General features: G+C 43.6%; 1 protein-coding gene across 1 annotated transcript in view; it reads left to right on the forward strand.

Moving 5' to 3' along the window:
* Positions 1 to 20,302, forward strand: part of wdfy3 (WD repeat and FYVE domain containing 3) — an 89,665-nt gene that overhangs the window by 33,306 nt on the left and 36,057 nt on the right. The window contains exons 16-22 of the mRNA XM_069683542.1: positions 1,238 to 1,350; positions 4,005 to 4,242; positions 9,536 to 9,636; positions 14,133 to 14,351; positions 14,847 to 15,031; positions 17,766 to 17,997; positions 18,143 to 18,303. Coding sequence (XP_069539643.1) covers positions 1,238 to 1,350; positions 4,005 to 4,242; positions 9,536 to 9,636; positions 14,133 to 14,351; positions 14,847 to 15,031; positions 17,766 to 17,997; positions 18,143 to 18,303 — 1,249 coding nt within the window. The remainder of the gene's footprint in view (positions 1 to 1,237; positions 1,351 to 4,004; positions 4,243 to 9,535; positions 9,637 to 14,132; positions 14,352 to 14,846; positions 15,032 to 17,765; positions 17,998 to 18,142; positions 18,304 to 20,302) is intronic.

Raw genomic sequence — 20,302 nt, forward strand, 5'->3', positions numbered from 1 at the left:
ATTAACACTGAGTCAAACCTAAGCATCACCCCAAGTCGGCCCTTTACCCAAATGAGGTAAGATTTGGTAACACTAAGCTAACATGCTTACTTTTACCTGTGGATCTTATACATAGAGGTGAGGTGACAGAAATGACCTTGGGGGAGAGTAATCCGCTTCGACAGCTTTCAGTGTGTGAAGGACGGCTGTGCATTCAGACAAAACTGAGCCGCTCTCATTTCTCGCTTGGCTAGTTAAGTGAGATGGGAGGCTGGGGTTGAGGAATGGAGGGGGAGTTATTTGACGTGCACATGGTTGGCTCTTTTTATATGTTAATGCCGCCTCCCTGGCTGATAATCTTTCCCCCAGTAATTGTGCCGAGGGTATCTGTAACTGTCAATCTGTCTCCCTCCCCTCCTCTCTCCCCTCTCTGTCTGTCTGTGTCACACTCGTGCTGTCAGTCTTCTTCTGTCACTTCACCGTCACAAATCTGTGTTTTTTCCCCACATTTTGTGTCAGCTCCACCAGCGTCAGCCCCACCTCAACACCAGTCCTTCCTGTTTTTTTTTCTGTTTGTTCTGACACTGTCTGCTTCCAGTCGCTCCCGTCACACACTCGGGGCTCTGACGACTGACACAAACCATCACTGGGACGCTTCACATTCAAGTCACTTACACGCCACTCAGCCTTATCATTGACTTTAAAACGTGCAGTTAACCACAGCTGTGGAGGAGGAGAGAACATGCAAAGTGACTACTTTAGGTGCTGCATACATTTAAATGGATGCTGTTATACAGAGTGCTTTACAGTTGTATGAGAACATATAAGATGTGTTTATGATCGGTGATCTCTTTGGGAATACAGCAACTTAATCTGGAAGTGGTAGAGCTGCTGAGCAACTGCAGGGTGTAATAATTCTTAATAAAATGACATGCGTGTTGTGTTAATGAATAATTTATTGTTATTCATCATTTCTTTATGTGCTTGTATATTATTAAGTTCTTGAGAACAAAATTAAGTATAATGTATATAAAAGACTTGTGATAAGGAATTGAGACCATATACTTATTAAAATGTTTGCATCAGCTTGTTAACGCAGTAAATAAGGGCTGATCAAAAAATATGAAGGCATATGGTTCAAATACTATGCAAAGCTAATGACAATCCTGACATCGACGTAGATATTGTGGTATATATATATACAGGTTTTTTTCTTTATTTGTAAATCCTGACATCGTGGTCTCTTCTTCCCCTGCAGGGAGTTCTTGCGTCTCGGGAACCCTCTGAACTGCGGCGCCTGGGACAAGAAGCTCCTGAAGCAGTACCGGGTTCACAAACCGAGCTCGCTCAGCTACGACTCCGACACGAGAAGTAAGACAACAAGAAGTCTCATCCTTACACGCTCCCCGTGTCTGTCACACGTGTTTAAAAAACAGTGACCCCTGGCTGTGTCTTTGTACAGATGGACAATAAGAAGCCACACTGTGTTAAAAACAAGTAATATATGCCTCTAAAGTACTTTTTACCTTGAGCTCTAATTTGTTGTAAATAATGGTCAAAATAGAAAATGAAACCATGAAACAGTGTTTATGAAACAGCTCTCTGCAGTAGAATTTGCAGAACAAATTATCTGAAATATGTGGCTTATTAATAAAAGTTGGTCATGTGGGGTTTTTATGACATATTGATATGAGGGAAGTTTTTGATTTGAACTTTCAAACAAAGTAAGTAAAGTCGTTTTTTTAAGGTCAAAATGTTGCACATTTAAATTTTACTTCCTGCTTTAATGCATTTTCTGTTGAATAACAAACATGGTCACTCCATGCTAACAAACAGATGAGGGAAACGATACATGCAGTAAGCAATGTGTTTTCATAACCTGTCGATGGCAGCCGAAGTGAACCTGTCAGATTTTAATAGCTTAGAATTGAGGATGTAGAGCAGTCCTTTAGTACAGTTATGAAGTGATCATTTGGGAGCCGTTCCCATCCACCACAGTGAAACCAGCCTCATTCTGTGTTAAAAGCTTAAAAAAAAAAAGCACCTTTTCTCTGCTCGCTCTCCCTGCAAGCTCTTTGTTACGCTGAGTAGGTTGCGATTGCACAGGATGAGCTTTCTGTCGCCATTTAATTGCTAGTGGACGATCATTAGCTCAGAGGTTGGAAGTGGACGTATCTACAGGTTGTCAGAAAGGTTAAATTGATTCACATTAGTCTTTATTATGTTCATCCCTTAGGTTTTAGCCAATGGAGCTTATTCCCTCCCCTGAGATAAGAAGAGCACTAATCAGAATGTATCACTGATAAATCTGGAATAATATCCGCCTTAAAGCTGCGTTTATTTTGAAGCAAAGTCAGCACTTACAGCTCGTAGGGAAGTGCTCTTGAAGGCCTCTGATTATCACCCAGTTGATGTGTAAACTTGGATGTTTAAACACAGATCGGCCCGCCTCTGTGAGTCTAATGCAAACTCTTTGTTTTCTATTAGCAGCTGTTAATGTTTGTAATTTTGCGGGCTCCTCAGCACGTCTCTAATTGCTTATTGTGTCTCCTCCCAGCTGAGAACGAAGATTAAGTCCCCGCTAATTACTGCTGTTTACCAGCAGCCACTGTTAGAACACACAGAGCCATCGTTCTGTGTCTGCGAGGAGATAATCCAGCACGGTTTATTAGCTGCGACTGCTGGCTGCTGCGGTGCCTGCTCTAATCTTATTTGTCTTCTTTTCATGTGCAGAGAGACATTTTGTTTCCTTGTTTTCTGCATTGTTTGATCTGAGTGACAAGTAACAAAACACTATATTAATTCATGTATCTGCTGTTTATGTACGTGTGATGCTCCTCCCACTCATTTATATCGGATCATTTAGATGTCTGAGAACAAGGAAATTTATAGGAAGCAGGAGAATGGATGGCAGGTGTGATCATAAAGAATCTCTGCTGATAAACATGCTGCTCTGTTGAGTTAGGACTTGCAGCCTTAAATATAAATTCACATATTGTTTCAACATAGTGGCTATATTTACATATTTTGGAGTTAGCATGCAGCCATGAAAACGCTCTGCAATGGCTGCAACGTAATCCTTAGGGACAAATATGGCTGAGAAGTACGTCCACTAAAAGTACGAGTAAAAGTAGTTTTCTTTTCTCTGACTGGCTTTATTTGTCATTTTAAGTGTCTTGCAACATTATGGAAATCATCTCTGTAGATACAGACCCTTTTTGCAAAAGTAAGATGATTTTTTTCTTTACCAGAAATGGAAAATGTGCGGCCACTCAGAGTTTTTGTTTTTGGAGCTGACAGGCTAGACGTATTATTACTCTCAGTGTCTGACAACATTACAGGAAGTTTTGCTACAGACACAGACCTTTCTTGTTCACTTAAAAACCTTTTTCTTTAAAGCAGAAACACCAGATTACACCTTTCTCTCCGTTTGTTTGTGTTATTGAGTGTGCACAAATATTGTGTTGGATCCAAACCAACAATTTATAACACCAAAGTCACTGATAACAAAGACAAAGTAACCAGTCAAGGCAGAAGTAGACCAGCAGCTCCCCTGTATGAGAGGTAAAATGACTGATTTTGTTGATGGAGTCTGGTGGCTTTGCAAAGGGTGATTTTCCCCTTTGCCTCTGTCGGGATCATTTCTCTACCATTGTAACAATCTGAGCCTGTCAGTGTAAAAATACGTACTTATAAGAATGTATTTGGATTTGTTGCAGTTGCCCTGAAAGATAATGTTGCAGCCAGTATAGCACATTTCACTCCTGCTGGCTGAAGCAAACCACTAAAGCAGTCCCAAACTTATTACACCTGTAGGCCCAAAAATATGTTAAAAATATAGCAGAGCGTTAAAAACACAGGATTCCTCTTTTAACGTTTGCTCTCTCCATGTTGCCAAATCACAGCTGTTTATAAGAAAAAAGCAGGTTTACTAACCAGAACCAAATTCACCAGACTGAAACTAGTTGCCAGTCTTGGATGTTTTATTATCGTGTGACCTGAACGTGTCCTTCCTGACTTCACAGACAGCATGACCATGTCCATGGAGGGCTTCGGCCCGGACAGCGTCTTCGCCACTCCGGCCGAGGACAACGGCCAGTATCGCATCAGCCGCAGCCTGGTGCGCTCCGCCGAGGGCAGCACGGTGCCCCTCACCCGAGTCAAGTGCCTGGTCTCCATGACGACGCCCCACGACATACGTTTACACGGGTCGGCCGTCACGCCTGCGTTTGTGGAGTTTGACACGTCGCTGGAGGGCTTCGGGTGAGTCAGCATGGATATTAAGAGTTTGTGTTTACATGTGGCGTACAGAGCTCTAAGACTTTAAGTGTTACTTGGCAAGATGCTGAACCTCGAATGGCTTCGAAGGCCATAGGTGTGTGAGTGTGTGTTTTGAATAGGTGACTGTGGCAGTCGTGTAAAAAGCATGTTGAGTCCAAAGATCCAAAGACAAGAAAAGCGCTTTGACACCATAAGTGTTTTGAAATGGTACTATCTCCGTTATTTTTTACGTTCGCTAGTACCGAAAGGATCTGAAGATTTAAATAACAACAGATCTATTGTCAGATTTTCAACCCAAAGCTGCCACGAGCAAAACAACGAGGGTAGCTGTGGTGGAGCGACGTAGACAGGAAGTGAAGAGAGCAAGCGCCGTTAATGTAAATAAAGCAGTGAAACCGAGAAATAAGACATTATTTTCTGATTGTATCACAGCGGTTAAATAACAAACTAACACGCCCATACCTCTGTACAACCCCACAGGAAAGGCGACTGTGTGTCTGTCCGCTCCGCCCTCCGTCACACCTGCAGCTCTTATACAGCAACGACACGGCAGACTGTTCTCATTCACAGAACGGCAAATGAAGACGTTTTGTAAACACGATTCAAAAGTTCCGATAATGTCCATTGCAGAGAGTAGAGCAGAGAGACAGCCATGTTTTCATTGAGTCCCGTGTTGACTGAGCTCCAGACCACTGCCCAGCGATGGGCGTCCAGAAATGTCCCAAACAGCAGAATAATAAAAACATCAGAAACACAGACGAAGGGCAGATCCTCTGCAGATACAGACAGCAGCCCACACTTGTGCTTGATGATGATTCAGAGGAAATATTTAAATATGGAAAACCCTGCTCATTAAGCCTTTCATTACTATTATTATAGTCTGTCGAAGAGCTGTTGTCGTTTTTTTAATAGTATCATTTCGAAGTTCATCTTTGCACACGACATGCAACCCTTTTTTCCCAGGTTTTGAAAAGAAATATATTTAATTGGTATCGGCTGAAGGAAATCATATCTTGCATGTGTAGTTCAACCTGCATCTTCTCCTCATCGTCCTTATATAAACTGCTTTCCTCTAAATCTTTCTCTTTGTGGATCAGTTTTTGTCACCCGTCACACCTCGGGGTGCAAAACATTATTTTTCCTTTCAATTAAGCGGTGTGTGTGTGTGTGTGTGTGTGTGTGTGTGTGTGTGTGTGTGTGTGTGTGTGTGTGTGTGTGTGTGTGTGTGTGTGTGTGTGTGTGTGTGTGTGTGTGTGTGTGTGTGTGTGTGTGTGTGTGTGTGTGTGTGTGGTTTTTATCACCCCTCAGCAGCACCTGTCTCTGTCTCAGCAGGCGGCCGCTATTCGCCTCCAGTTGTGGAGCTGCGCATACAAATAGGCTTATTTTCCGCCTTTCATGTCAAACACCCCCTTTGCAGTGCATTGTGGGCGCTGCTGCTTTGTGTTGTATGTTAGCGGCCCAGTGAGTGTTGGGGTCAGTGGAAATGAAGGGGTGTGGGACGTGACCTTGGCAATGAGCCCACACATATATGACTCATGCACACTGACACACTGTAAACAACTTAGAGACTCTGATGTGTTACATTCTTCATTAATATTCATTAGGAAACATGTTTAAGGTCATTGTTGACTCTTTCTGACAGTTAAGTGGCGAAATGCCAAAGGTGACCTCCTCTGATTACCTGACCAGCATTCAATTACAACATGGAGTTTAATCAGGACTGTGTGTCTTTATTCTGCTGCTGTAGAGTAAAAAAAGGGAAACGATGAATCATAAAACTGGACTTATTTGAGACCTTTACTGCTCAGTTCTTCTCATATTGATTTTAAATTTGCTTGAATCTTCTGTTTTTCTTTGAATACACTTTCAAAGGCAACAGCAGCTCTGCACAGTGTCGTCTGATATGCCAGATTTGACACGCATTTCACACATGTCTGATTTGACTTGTCAAGGTACAGTGGCCTGGATGTGCCAATTAAACTTGAAATACTTCTCTGGTGCGGTTTCAGGCATCATCCTGCTCTAAATGCACTGGTTTTTAATGTGGCTGGCAAATCCTCTTTTCATCACTGTCTAACATGTCCTGCTTCTTCTCAGTTATTCGCATTTAAATCTGTTTAGAGCGCCAAATATTTGTAAATATAAATATCCATATTTGCCACCAGCCCATCTATAATAAATAACGATACATTGCTGTATTGATATTTTCTCCTTGTAGGAAATATATAACCACATCAGGGCTGAAACGAACAAATATTTTATTACTGATAAACCTTTTTTTTTTGCTCTATTTAATGTCAAAAAGCAGTTAAAAACCCTGGACTGTTAAAATACCTTTGATTTACTTCTTTAACAAATCCCTTTTCAACACATTTCCTGCTCCATTCTGCCCACATGAACCCGCTCAACTCGTCACAGCAGCCACCTCAGAATAGAACATGGAGTTTCTCCTGAAAACACCGCGAAGCAGCAGCAGCAGCACATAGGCAGCGAGGCACTGGCCCACTTTCTGCTCAGCATAAACAGAGGAGGCACGCACGCACGCACACACGGAGAACCCCTCCTTCCTCTCCCATCTGTCCCCATGAAATATTGATGCTGCTGCTGCTATTAGGAATCACACACACATGCACATATCCACCCTCTGTCATGCACAACATGCTAACACACACTCAAGAGACACCAACGCACACACCCACCCAGCCTTCTCACAAGGGGCTGGGACGATGCTATCAGTGTGGGTGGATGGGGGTGGAGGGGAAAGACTCTGGATTTATTCTGAAGAAGAAGAATTTCAGTAGCAGCGTCCCCTTAACTTGGAGAAGATAAATTAGCATAGCAAGCTGCTGAAACTCCTGACGTGCTTTTTTTTCTTTAACCCAATCAAGTTGGTGACTAATGGGGAAAAAGGAGACGTGTATTCTGAAGCAGCAGGGCGATGCTCTTGTTAGTTACACAGACTGTCCATTAAACAGCGTCTGCCCTTGAGGATTGTCCTTGAATTAGTCATTGAATCCCTGCCAGATACACGGACGCTGTCTGCTCGCTAACCCTGACCTTCCTGTCCAGGTGGAACAACAAAGACACAAAGAGAAAAGATCGTTCTGCAGCTCCGACAGGGTCTCTGTAAAAACGCTTAATGTAAAGAGAGCTGATAAAAGAGGATTATATGAAGTCTTTCTTTATTGATTAATGTAGTTCATGCTCATAATAAATCATCGATCCCATTCAATTTTTCATCCTTCAAATTGTGTACTTTGTCCAAGCAACAGTCCAATAGGGATGCAACAATTAGAGGTGTTGATGGTACAATTCTAGTCTAAGAAATAATCACTGTTTCACGATTATCACGATTATTATGCATTAATTAATTTTGCGACATTATTAATGACAAAAATCACATAAACATTCTTCAGAAACATTTAAGTGTTATTTGTTGCTGCCTTTTGAAACTGAAAATACACTAAATAAATAATCCAAGCCAAGATGAACTTTGACTGGACTTGCAATATTGATTTTAGTTGATTTTTTTCATATTTAAAATATGGTATTATAAGTATTATTATTAATATAACTCTAAATGTATCTATATTGATCCCCCAGGGGAAATGTACCAATGTGGGTAATGAATGTGTTGTTGTCATTAACTGTCATCCATCGTTTTATAATCTAGTTTAATCAATCTAATCCTACAAGTGGCCTGAGAAAATCCTGACTATAAATGTTGTTTGGATAAGTTAAAGTTGAAATGATAGAAATTAGGGATGCATGATATTATCAACATGTTATCGATATCTGAAGATTATGGCTAGAGAATGACATATCGGAATCGGCAGATATGTCATTTCTCTGCCGATATTTTCCACCGATAAAACAACGCTTTAATTCTGCCTAGATGATCAATGATTCCATGAAAAAGCTTGACGTAATGCTACGACATTAATTTGGCCAGAGTGTACCTGCTCAATGTTATTAACAATATACAAATAAAGACTAAAAAGTCACAGAAACTCGAGCCAATGAAGAGAAGTGAAACAACTGAATTGCAGTGTATTGATGATGAATGATCGGCAGACTGGGAGTCGAACCCGTGATCAGCGCGCACGCAGGGCACCCGCTCCACCAGAAATGCCCCCACACTGCTGACTTCACTCATTACTTGGGCAGATGCAAAGCTTTTCTGCTCAGTCCCTCTGCCACAGTAAAGCTAGTGTAGCCTCATTGTCTCTTGATTAGCGCAGCGCATTAAGCTGGTGCGCCACACGTGTCACTTTGTTTTCGTTCCCTGCAGGTTGCGCCAAAAATAATGTACCGGCCTATTTTAGAGTGAGAGCAGAAATAACCGGTGTAGAGGAGCCTTAATGATTAAATAGGCGCAACGTTTATAGTGAAACTCGTTAATCGCTGCATCCCTACAGTCCAAAAGATATCCTATTTATTAATGATATAAAACAGATAAAAAGCAGCATATTTACAGGTTTTATAAGCTGGTAAAAGTAAAAGCTGTTCTTCAGTGTGGTTTGGTTCAGACTTGTCAGGTTTCTGCTTGAAATTACCACCTAGTCTTTTTTTGTCTCTGAACAATAACATGAAAAAAGCCCAGATCACCATGTTCCCCTCTTGTCTGCCAGACGATCTGTGTCCTGAGTGCGGCTTCAGGATGATTAGAGAGGAGAAGATAGCACCTTTGCTGAGGGGCAGTGAGTCAGCAGAACACAACTCGCAGCTCAAACCTCTGTTCTCTCCTGAAATGATTGTCAGTCTGCAGCATAAGTCCTTTAACAACTGGATGACAGCGCTTACATGTTTATGAAACAAAGCAAACTATCATGTTAGCAAGAAGCTTACTAGACACTTAAAAACCTTAAGATTATACATCTCAGTGCAGCCTCCTCCCTGTTTCTTTAAGGTAATGTCATGTTCTCTCACTAAGCTGAGCCAAAGTACAACTGAATGAGTATAGGGCAGATTCCTTTTGAAAAAGCAGCCTGAAAATGTGCTTTCATCCCACCTCTACCCTGCTCTCATACATAATTAATCCCTGAGTATTAAGCAGTTGAGATTTCCATATTATAATACAAAGCTTCTCCATCTCTGGCGCTGTTTTTGGTAACTTCAGGAGAGTTTCTCACAGTTTATTGGGACTGAGCCGGACGGCCAACCTGCAGTAAACCTCTCTTTGAACAGCATTAGTGAGCTGACAGCGTGCTGTTTGTGTGTTACATCTGTTTCTCCTGATAACAGTCATTATTCTGTCCTCTGTTGTCCTGTGCAGGTGCCTGTTTCTGCCCAGCCTGGCGCCTCATAACGCCCCGACCAACAACACCAACGCCTCCGGTGTCAGCGATGGAGCCGTGCTGAGCGGGATGGGAACAGGTAAAAACAGCTTCAATTTTCAGAGTGCTATCATAATCAGGTCAGGAGCATGAGAACCAGCAGTTTTAGTTGAGAGTAGCTGTCATCACCTGGTCAACCATAGTCTGTGTGTTAAAACCAACTGCATATACAGATAGTGACGCGTCTCCACCTCCTCTCATCGTGGAAAAGTGAAGCCAAACCCCCCCGGAGCAGGCGCTGCCATCTTGCTCATCTGTATCCAGGGTGTGTGCAGTGGAGATCGGCTGGTGGAGCCGCTGCATTGACGTCCCGCCCCTTCCTCTTCCCAAAACACACCTTTACCTTGTGTCCTCGCCGTGTTGGAGCCCTCAGGTGGGCTCAGTCTGCAGCAGAACAGCTTCTTGTGTCGGTCTGAAGCAGATATTCATGCTGATGGAAAGTTCAATGACTGTAGTGTTAGTGTTAGTTACGTCTCCTCTTGCCGTTCCTCCTCTACTCCTCTACTCGGGAACAGAACGCTGCAGGAGCCCCATTTGTCAACAGAGCTGTCAATCATGAGGCCACACCCCCTTTTTACAACATCAAATAACTAATTAAACTTGTGCGAAAAATGAACACTTCAGCATGATAAGAACTAACTATAATGACTGAAACCATGTTTGAGAAAAATGTATTTTGATTTTATAGTTTGACTCATGTCCCATCTGTTAACATGGAGGAGGCGGGCTTTATGACTTATACTGCAGCCAACAGGGAGCTCATTACATAACCATTCCTGAGTGCTTTAACACAAAGGTGGGATTAAACCACCCAACAGCCAGTTTCTGGTTCATTTTTGTCGCTGTCGCAGCCAGTTTGGCAGACAACAAACTGCGAGTTGGCAAAGTCAGTTCTTCTTTGCCCCTGTGGTATGAACATGTTCCAACTTTGTTTCAGAAAGAGTTATAATAAAACCCTTTTTTTAACTGAAGCAGTGAAATATAAGAATAGACTCTGCACACATTCCACACACACACATTATATCTGTCTTTATATCCCCGTTCACCTGCGCTCCTCTTCGTCAGCTTCATCTCACCTTCTTTCTTCTTCTTGTGTTTTTTAAACCTCTCCGGGTGTCTCCGTCTCGCCCACAAAGACAGTTTTTTTTATGATTCCATCTTTTTTGCGCGCAGGAGAAAAACTACAACACATCAAACTCAAACAACCAAAAGACCTGAAGGCAGGAATCAAATGAATCTGTGATGTTATGGCTGATTTTCTAGTCTGAGCTTCATTTAGTATTTATGGAGCACAGCCAGACTCCTCTTCCTGCTCTCCTATCCCTCTCCTCTCCTCTCCTCTCCTCTCTTAGCTTCCCTTTCCTTCTTGCCTCACCTCTTTTTCTCTCCTCTCCTCCTTCCAGGTCCTACCGGCCTACCTCTCCTCCCTTCTCTCCTCTCTCCTCTCTCCTCTCTCCTCTCTCCTCCTCCCCTTCCTTTTTTTCTCCTACCCTTTCTAATTTTATTCATTCCTCTCTCCCCATCCTATCCTCCCCTTTCCTCCACTTCTTTTCTTCTCCTCTTCTCCCCTTTCCTCTCTTTACTTCCCTTTCCTTCTTGACTCTTCTTTTTTCCTCTTCTCTTCTGCTCTTCTCTTCCCTTCCCTTCCCTTCCCTTCCCTTTCTTTCTCCTCTCCCTTTCATCTCATATCTGCCCCCTTCTAATCACCATCTCCTCCTATCTCCTCCTATCTCCTCCCCTCCCATCCTCTCCTCAGCTCCCTTCCCTTCCTTATCTTATCTTATCCTCACTACATTCTCCTCCCCTCCTTTTCTTCTCTCCCTTTTTCCTCTCCTCTCTTTACCTCCCTTTACTTCTCACCTTGTGTCTTTTCTCTCTTCTCTCCTCCTTTCCTTTCCTCTCTGCTTACCTCTCCTCCCTTCCTTTCTCCTCCTCTCTTTTCCTCTCCTCCTCCCCTCCCTCTCCTCCCTTCCTTCTTTCTCCTCTCCTCTCTAATCCTATCCACACCTCTCTTCCCATCCTTTCCTCCCTTCTCATCTTTGTTTCTCCTCTCCTGTTGTCCATCTCCTATCCGCCCCTATCAGCCCCCATTTCCTCCTATCCCCTCCCCTCCTCTCCTCCACTTAACTACCCCTCCCTCACTCTGGTTCCCCTCTCCTTTCCTCCCCTCCTTTTTCTTCTCCTCTCCTGTCCTCTCTTTACCCCCCCTTTCCTTCTTGCCTCACCTCTTATTCTCTTCTACTCCTTTCCTATTCTCTCTGCTTACCTCTCCTCCCTTCTCTTTTCCTTTCCCCCTACCTTTCTTTCTTCCTTCACACCTCTCTCCCCATCCTATCCTTCCCTTTCCTCCCTTCCATTTACTCTCCTCTCTTCTCCTCCCTTACCATTCTTTCTCCTCTCCTTTCATCTCTAATCCGCGCCCCTTCCAATCACCCCCATCTCCTCCCATCCCCTCTCCTCTCCTCCTCTCCGCCCCCTTCCCTTCCTTATCTCATCTTCTCACCCCCCTTCTGCTTTCCTTCTCCTCCTCCTCCTCTGTTAATCGACCCTGCCTCCTCATCCACTCATACATCCCCATCCTTGCTCCATCTTTTTACCTATTCATTTGCTCCCTCTGCACTCATTCACCCCCTCTCTCTCTCTCCCCCTTCCTCTTGTCACCCAACCCTATTTATAGACCTCGCTCTTTTCTCCTCCCTCATTTCTTCCTGTCACTCACATTTTCTCACTCACGTTGCTCATCCAATTCTCCAAACGCTCACTCCACCACCTCTTCCTCCTTTACTTCTTCTTCTCTACCTTTCCCTCCATCACTCTCTCTACTGTCTCTTTACCTTTCCTTCTTCCTTGCCTCATTTGTCTCAACCCCCCTCCTGCCCCCACTTTCCAATCCCTCTCGTATCTGACCCATATCCGGGGATGACATCATCCAGAAGCTCATTCATCAAAATATCTTCATTCTGCTCAGGAACCCGCCGCACCTCTGAGAAAAACAGACGCTTCTCTGTAGAGCGTCTTTGTTCTTGCAGCAGGTCAGCTCGTGCAGCTTTTCCTGCAGAATAAGTGCAGTTTTAGTTTCCGTTGTCAAAGTCCCAAAAGAAGAACGTTATGCTGCCGCTGAGCATGCATTTAACTTGGAGTTCGTCCTGTCCTCTAGAAAAGCCTGATACAAAAATCCCTCCTTGCTCCTGTGGCTCCGAGCAGATGGTTTCGTCAAGCAAACAGTGAATAATTGCATTTCAGCCAACTCTAATTTGGTCCTGTCTGGTAACCTGTTGAGTGACGGCGTGATCCTGAGGCACAGAGAGTTTGCAAAGCTGTGAGTTTTTAGTTCACTCCTGCCTTCAGGTGAACATCATACTTTAGGTGCATCTTTCTGTTTTTGATGAAGCACGAGAATAAATCTGCCTCATTCTGCCTTAAAGGCTGAGTCTGATGCTGTTCTTTCTGCACGCTCCTGTTATGTTTCGTCTGACAGAAGCTTCACCGTATAAATTAACTTGACGAGGTTCGGTTTGGTTTATTTGCCAGAGATGAAGCGCTGACGTGACATGATTACAAACTTGTGCAGAATACGTCGATTAGACGGAAAAGTGATGAATGACTGGAGAAAATTTGAGATAAGGTGACCAGAGGGCTCAACTGTTTACGTCACCTCAAAGGATGAAAGATAACTTTAAGAGGCGTAAATAAATAAAATAAAACGAAGCAGCTGTAACGTGAATAAATTTCACATCACACACTTGTTTCCTGCTTTGGCTCTGTCAGCAAACTGCTGTAAACAGACAACAGACAATAGCAGCTCTGTAATGGCTGTGATATCAAACGAGTGCCGGCAGCAACAAAACCAGAGTAAACACTCAGTCCGCCCAGAAAGGACACTTTCTGTGGCTCTCAGTGAAGGGAGAACGAGAGCTCCGAATCATGAAGCGCAATGTGGAGAAACGCCAGAGGTCCTGCGGGAGTAATTCTGTGTCACTTCTGCAGTATTAAAAGGTTATTCTGATTTGTTTTGTTTTTAACCTGGGCCCTATTTGAGAATGTTTTGGGCCTAAATGACTTACAGCTGTCGGCTGACTCGCAGTCTAACTGATCGACACAGAAGTAGAAGAGCAGCTCCGGCTTTCTCTAGTAAAAGTAAAATGACTGATTTGGATAACGGAGTCTGGTGGCTTTGAAGAGCGCGATTTAAAGCATCCATCGTCTACATCTGTAGGGTTTTTTTTCTGTAACGTTGTCCGACACTTAAAAACAATTGTATCTTGTCAGCAAGAACTTTCAGAGGATGCACTTCGACCTACCTACAGGGAACACGTTGCAGCCAGGTCATTTTGCAGCTGCCGGCTCGGCTGAGTCACTGGAAAAATTGCAAAACTTTTAATAAGTATTGGTCATTTAGAGCAGATTTTGTGTAAGCATTGTTTACATACTACTTTGATATACAGACTGTTCTGTTGTTGCCTTCACAGAGACGAAATCATAAACGTCAGATCTTTTCAAGTATTAATAAGAGTGCACCTCCTCTCTCACCTCCAGGGGAGCGCTTGTTTCCTCCTCCGTCCGGCCTGAGCTACACCACCTGGTTCTGCGTGGAGCGCTTCAGCTCAGCTCCCCAGGCCCACCCGGTGCGGCTGCTGACCGTCGTGCGGCGTGCCACGTCCTCGGAGCAGCACTACGTCTGCCTGTCGGTGGTTCTGTCCGCCAAAGACCGCTCACTCACCGTGTCCACCAAGGAGGAGCTGCTGCAGACCTACTGTGAGTGCAGCGGTGACGATTTCACATGTTTCATTGATGCTTCAGATGTTGTTTCTTTACACCAAATCCAAACAAATAGCAAAGTAGAAATGTTTGATAATTTAACTCAGTTGTAGCAACAGAGGCGACCTTGCGACCTTTACTTTAACATGTTTGTGTTAACGTGACATTCGGGGGTTTGTCTTGGTGTTTTGGTGTGTTTAAAAATAAGAGAATTATTCATCTCAGTTGGTATTTGAATGAAGAAACTGTTAACTTGTGTTTTTTTAACACCTATGATCTTATTTCCTTGTTTGTTTTTGTGGTTTTGGGGTAAAGAAAAGGTCAGAGCACCAGCGAGGGAGGGTGGTACCGTGAGGAAAGTCAGCATACCTGTGCTGCCATATGAATCCATCCCTTGAGGGATTCCAGTCACCCAGAGTTAATGTTTTTACACCTCCCAAACCCTCTGACTCATCACTATCTCCCCCCTGCCTCCCTCTTTCCCCCATCAAGCAGCGGACGAGTCGAGTGAAGAAGCCTCCTTCTACGAGATCCTGCCCTGCTGCGCTCGTTTCCGCTGCGGCGAGCTGATCGCTGAGGGCCAGTGGCACCACCTGGTGCTGGTCATGAGCAAAGGCATGCTGAAGAACAGCATGGCCACGCTGTACATCGATGGACAGCTCATCAGCACCGTCAAGGTAGATTTATAGATTTAATCACGTCACATCACTAAGGATCAGAAATATTTCACAGTGTGCAACAGATATTGTGTAATGTTACTGCAATAGTACTCGCTGTCTGTTACCCACAACTGTATCTTTCAGGTTTTAGATTCCTGATTATGTTATAAATGCTTTAAGTTTAAGCGACTATTCTGCGGTTCTGCTCGGCTAACTTATCTAATTAAATTCTGACTCTGCTGATCAAACATCAGCCCCTGATTCGAACAGTTTTTGCCGAGAAAGAAGAACAAAATGAAACATTTATGGCACATCAGGGTCAATAATCTGTAAACTTTAAACTATAACAGAAGCTTTTTTTCCACTGCAATGATGATAATAATAAATATGACGATCTTTTATAAGGAATTATCAACAACACAAATACAGTCCAAAACTATATAAATGAATGAAAGATGTGACTTTACGGCCTGGCGCCCAAAGATGTTTAAAATCTTAACAGATGTGTAAAATGTGAGCAAGCCTGCACATGACGACAAAAAACCACACCGCACGCTAACAGATTCATTCACCAACAACCAGAGTCCGACTCTCACAGCTGGAAATCTCGCTAAATCTCTCGCGGTCAAACAAGACTTTAAAGTACATGGCGGACGACGGGCAGGAAGAATTGTTGATGATAGTTTTTGGACTTGAAAATTCAGGAAGAAAAAAGAACAAACTGTGGATGAAGTGGAGACGGCATGAACATGAGCTGTACATGCTACAGTTGTTGCTTCCCTCTTCAGTCAGTTTGCTTCCTGATTGTCGTTTCGTTCCACGTGACGATCCACAGAGCGCGTGCTCGGCTGTCCTCTGAGCAGAACAGGATATCAGATTGTAAATATTCAACATGTTTAATATTTTAAATCAGTGCAGCCACGACGTTCTTCTGAGCAGATCAGGGGAGGTAAAATCACTCTTAACATCCCTCACACCACAGGAACATCTGGCAAGATCATCTTTGGATGCATCAAACGCTGTTTACTTTTCTCTGAAGGACGGAGTCGGGCCCAAAATCAGCTTGATTAAGATTGTGTAGCAGCTCCTGACAGATGACTGCAGGTTTTATGGTCTGAAAGATGCTGAAGTATGCAAAATGTATGAAATTAAGAGTCTATAATTTCACACAGTCCCTTTGCAAAAGTATGATATTTAACGTGCATCATGTCGTCACATCTTGCAGAAGAATAAACAGATAGAAAAACTTAGATGTCCAGGTGCACATGATTTTTTAAAGATGGCGACTGTGTAAAGAAGCAGTGAGTAGGTGGCTGTGTAGTCTCTCTCCATCCACAGATTTCATTCATTAAAGTAATGGAGCTAATGCAGATAACAGCATGATGGAGAAATAAGTCTTATTGTTCGTGTTTACTCCGGGGTGAAACCTCCATGAGTCCTGCTTTGATTGGGAATACACATATTTCACATTGGCTCAAACGCTGACCGCTGTTCTGATAAAACAGACATAAAGCAGCCTCAGAGCAGCAGCAGGGCCGCAGTCAGCAGACTGTGGTGCGGCCTGTGGTTTTGTGACTTCAGATTCCCCCTGAGATTACAGAGCAGAGCAGGGACACGACACTGCAGACCACAAGTCTCCGCTTCCTCTGATAACCACGGCTTCATTTCCTGCTGAGGCCGTCAAACAGGAAACAACAAAGCTGCTCATGTGTGTCTCGTGCGTCTGTGTGCATGTCACGGTGGTTTTGTGTTTTCTGTCCGCTGTGATTGGCTGTCAGTGACACACAAATCATCTCTCTGAAGTACAACGTCTCTGATGATCCTTTGAGTGCTTTTCAGAGCCAAATGAAAAGTATCTACACATGAGCAACAAACACAAAGCGAGCTTCCATAAAGATGCATCTTTGCTTAAACAGCTGTTGAAACTGCATTTTATAGTAAATACAGTGTGTTTGCTGGATTCGTTCGTCCCTCCAGTAAGTTGGGATGCCTGCAACTTCACACAAATGCAACCAATTGCTGCAACTTTTCTGCAAATTTGACCAATCATCCTCTTTCCCCAACTTTTTCGATGTTCATAATATTGATCCTCTTAGGTCTGTAATGCTGTATGGACGTCAGAGGACATCTTTTACTGTTCCTTTGATGTGTTTGGAACCCCACGTAAAGTAGACAGCTGATTCGTGTGATCATCTCACTTTCATGAGCTTCCTAATCCCTGTTTAGCTTTGTAGAAGCTGTAGGCACGCAACCGAAATTTGGAAGGGGAGTGTTCTGGTTTCCGTTTGCAGTCCATTTGTAGTGCAAGTATTATGACCAATGACGTATCAGCAGGCTGCGGCGTGCAGGAAAAACAGTCCGTGAGGAGAGCAAAAGCAGGCGGAACGTAACCCACCATGATGACATCACGGCTCCTATCAGCGTCATCTGATGAAGATTTAGCTCCTTATTAATCTCTATGAACAGACACCTGCATGCTAACAGCTAACAGCTAACAATCCGCTCTAGATCTAAAATTCAACTTGACGCTGCGTCCTGAAAGCCGTTCAGTGATTTCCCAACTTCCTTGAATGCATCATAAACGATGGGTCCGACCTCCTTTCAGTTTTCTTCTCCTCTTGAGCACAGACCTGACAAAGCTTCATTTTGACTTGTTACTAATCTGCATCATGTTGTTGTTTATGACCTCAGGTACTGTGTCTGAATGATGTTTACCCTGCTCTGGATCATGACCCTCTGCTTCCTCCTCCAGCTTCACTACATCCACAGCGCACCCGGCGGCTCCGGCTCCACTAACCCTCCCGTAATGAGCACCGTGTACGGGTACGTTGGCACGCCGCCCGCCCAGCGTCAGCTCTCCAGCCTGGTGTGGCGTCTGGGGCCCAGTCACTTCCTGGAAGAGGTCCTGCCTGCCACCAGCGTCGCCGCCATCTACGAGCTTGGACCAAACTACGTGGGCAGCTTCCAGGCCGTCTACCTGCCCTGTGAGTGTTTGTCTTGTTCACTCTTTTTCTTTACATCCTTTTCTCCCCTTACATGTCATCATTATTCCTCTTTTCTTCTCCTTAATCCCTTTTTAACTTTACATTTTATTGTTACACCTCCTTCATCTGTCTTTTTTTGTCTCAGGTAAAGACTCAAAGACGGAGGTAGCCCCCGCCTCCCCTGTGGCGTTGGTCCCAGAGGAGAAGGTGTCCTTCAGCCTCTATGCTCTCTCTGTCTCTACTCTCACTGTCGCTAAGATCAGGAAGGTTTACAACAAACTGGACAGCAAAGCCATCGCCAAACAGGTCAGACACACTAACACATATACTCGCTATAATGTGTTCTATTAAATTAACTCTGTACGGACCGGAGTGGAATAGAGAGACTGAGATGAAAGCAGCAACAGTCAAACAGTCAGCTAAACTATGAGCTTCTTCTTGTTCTCGTGTTGGCGTTTGATTTGAATTGTAAATTTCTTTTACAGCAGAGTTAATGTGCTGCCTTTCTGCCTGAATCCATGTGAATCCATCCCCGTCAGCCAGGCTGCGGCGTGTTGAGTTCAGGTCGAGCAGAGACGATGGAAAAATTGTGTTAAATAACTGTGATTTTATTACTGACAAGAGTCATGATTAGGATATTTGCTGTCATCCAACAGCCCGAATAAAGAATGGAGAAAGTTTGACAAAAATAATGCCATTTTGATAATTGTAGAAGCCAACGCTGCTTTTTACGTTAAAGAGTTTATTTTCTCTTGTTGTCAAATATACTTTTTATTTAAGATTCTCCGAATTTCATCTGAGAAATATATAAAAGTTAATTCAATTTCAAATGGAAAAAACTTGGCAGTGCTTTGAGGTTTGTTTGTTCAGTGATCGAAAGAATGAGATCACGGATACAAGCGGCCGAACTTAGGGTGTCTGGGCTCAGCCTGCGAGAGAGGGTAAGGAGCTCAGACATCCGGAGGAGCTCGGAGTAGAGCCGCTACTCCTTCGCATTGAAAGGAGCCAGTTGAGGTGGTTCAGGCATCTGATCAGGATGCCTCTTGGGCGCCTCCCTGTGGAGGCTTTCTGGGCTTGTTTAACTGGGAGGAGACCCCTGGTAGATCCAGAGGTTGATGGAGGGGTCATATATCCCCCCTGGCCTGGATTGGATCATTTGCTCAAATTTATTTCATAAGTTTGGAACATTTGATTTTTATATCAAATTTACTTTTAGTGAAACTTTTTTATGGGAGCAGGCTGGAGTCTGACTGAGTGGACTGCTGAGTTCACATTACATCACGTCTGACTGATGTAACGTCTTAAAAAGGAAACATGTCGTCCCTCTCAGCCGCAGAGCAGCGATGCTTTCAGAACAGACCTCTTAGAAAAATGCAAAGTTTGCAGCAGAGAAAGATTTATATCTTAAATAATAAATAACCACACGTCTGTGCAGGTTCCTACTGCTCGCTCTATTTATATTCTTAAACACACACACACACACATATATATATATATAGTGTAGGCTTAAATGCATGTGCACACTGGCACACAAAGGTCACACTAACTCTTCATTACATAAAATTGCTGTCAGTAACTTCCATGGACGTTCATTCACACATACTGCGTCCTTTTCCCCCACCTGAAGTGTGTGTGCGAGCTCCCTCCTCCACCCTTATCTCTCTCCCCACCTGTCAAGTTCTTTCCCAGCCTGCTCTGCTCTCCCTGCTCAGCCTCGTCTCGCAGCGACTCACAGGAAACAGCAAAGAAGTGCAGAGGCAGCATTTCTGCTGCAGCAGGGATCTGTTGTAGGACAGGCAGAATGTTTCTATAAGACCAGAAGAGAAGAGAATAAATTAGTGTTATTGTTTCATAAAAATAAAGACTGTAAAGTTTCTCTTATGTCTGTTTCAAACTAGGAAAACGCCCATAAAAACAAAAGTATTTTTCTCTTGCTAAATTGAATACAGAGAGCTCCACAAAAACAGTATCATTTTTCTACAAGGCAGCAGTGCGTGGTGCCTTCTTCTCTCCCTGACTTGTTAAATTGGTGCCATATTTCTTTCTTACTGGCTGACAAAAAAACTTTAAGAAAGATCAAACTGAGAGTGCAGCTTTAAACACTAACTTCTGAGGCCCCTGAAACAACCACAGCAACAACAAGCAGCCTTCAAACTCACAACAGAAACAAAACCTTCATGTGGTTAATTTGACAGAGACAAATGAGCCAAGCAAAATGGTAAAAGTGAGGGTTCAATATAAACATTTAAAAGTCCATTAGTGGGTATTCTCTGGTTGTAAAGTCTTCATTGAACTTCTTCCCTCC

This window comes from Semicossyphus pulcher, unplaced genomic scaffold (assembly GCF_022749685.1).
Source record: "Semicossyphus pulcher isolate SPU_LCO1_2020_fin unplaced genomic scaffold, fSemPul1.0.p SCAF_6, whole genome shotgun sequence".
Taxonomy (NCBI): Eukaryota; Metazoa; Chordata; class Actinopteri; order Labriformes; family Labridae; genus Semicossyphus; species Semicossyphus pulcher.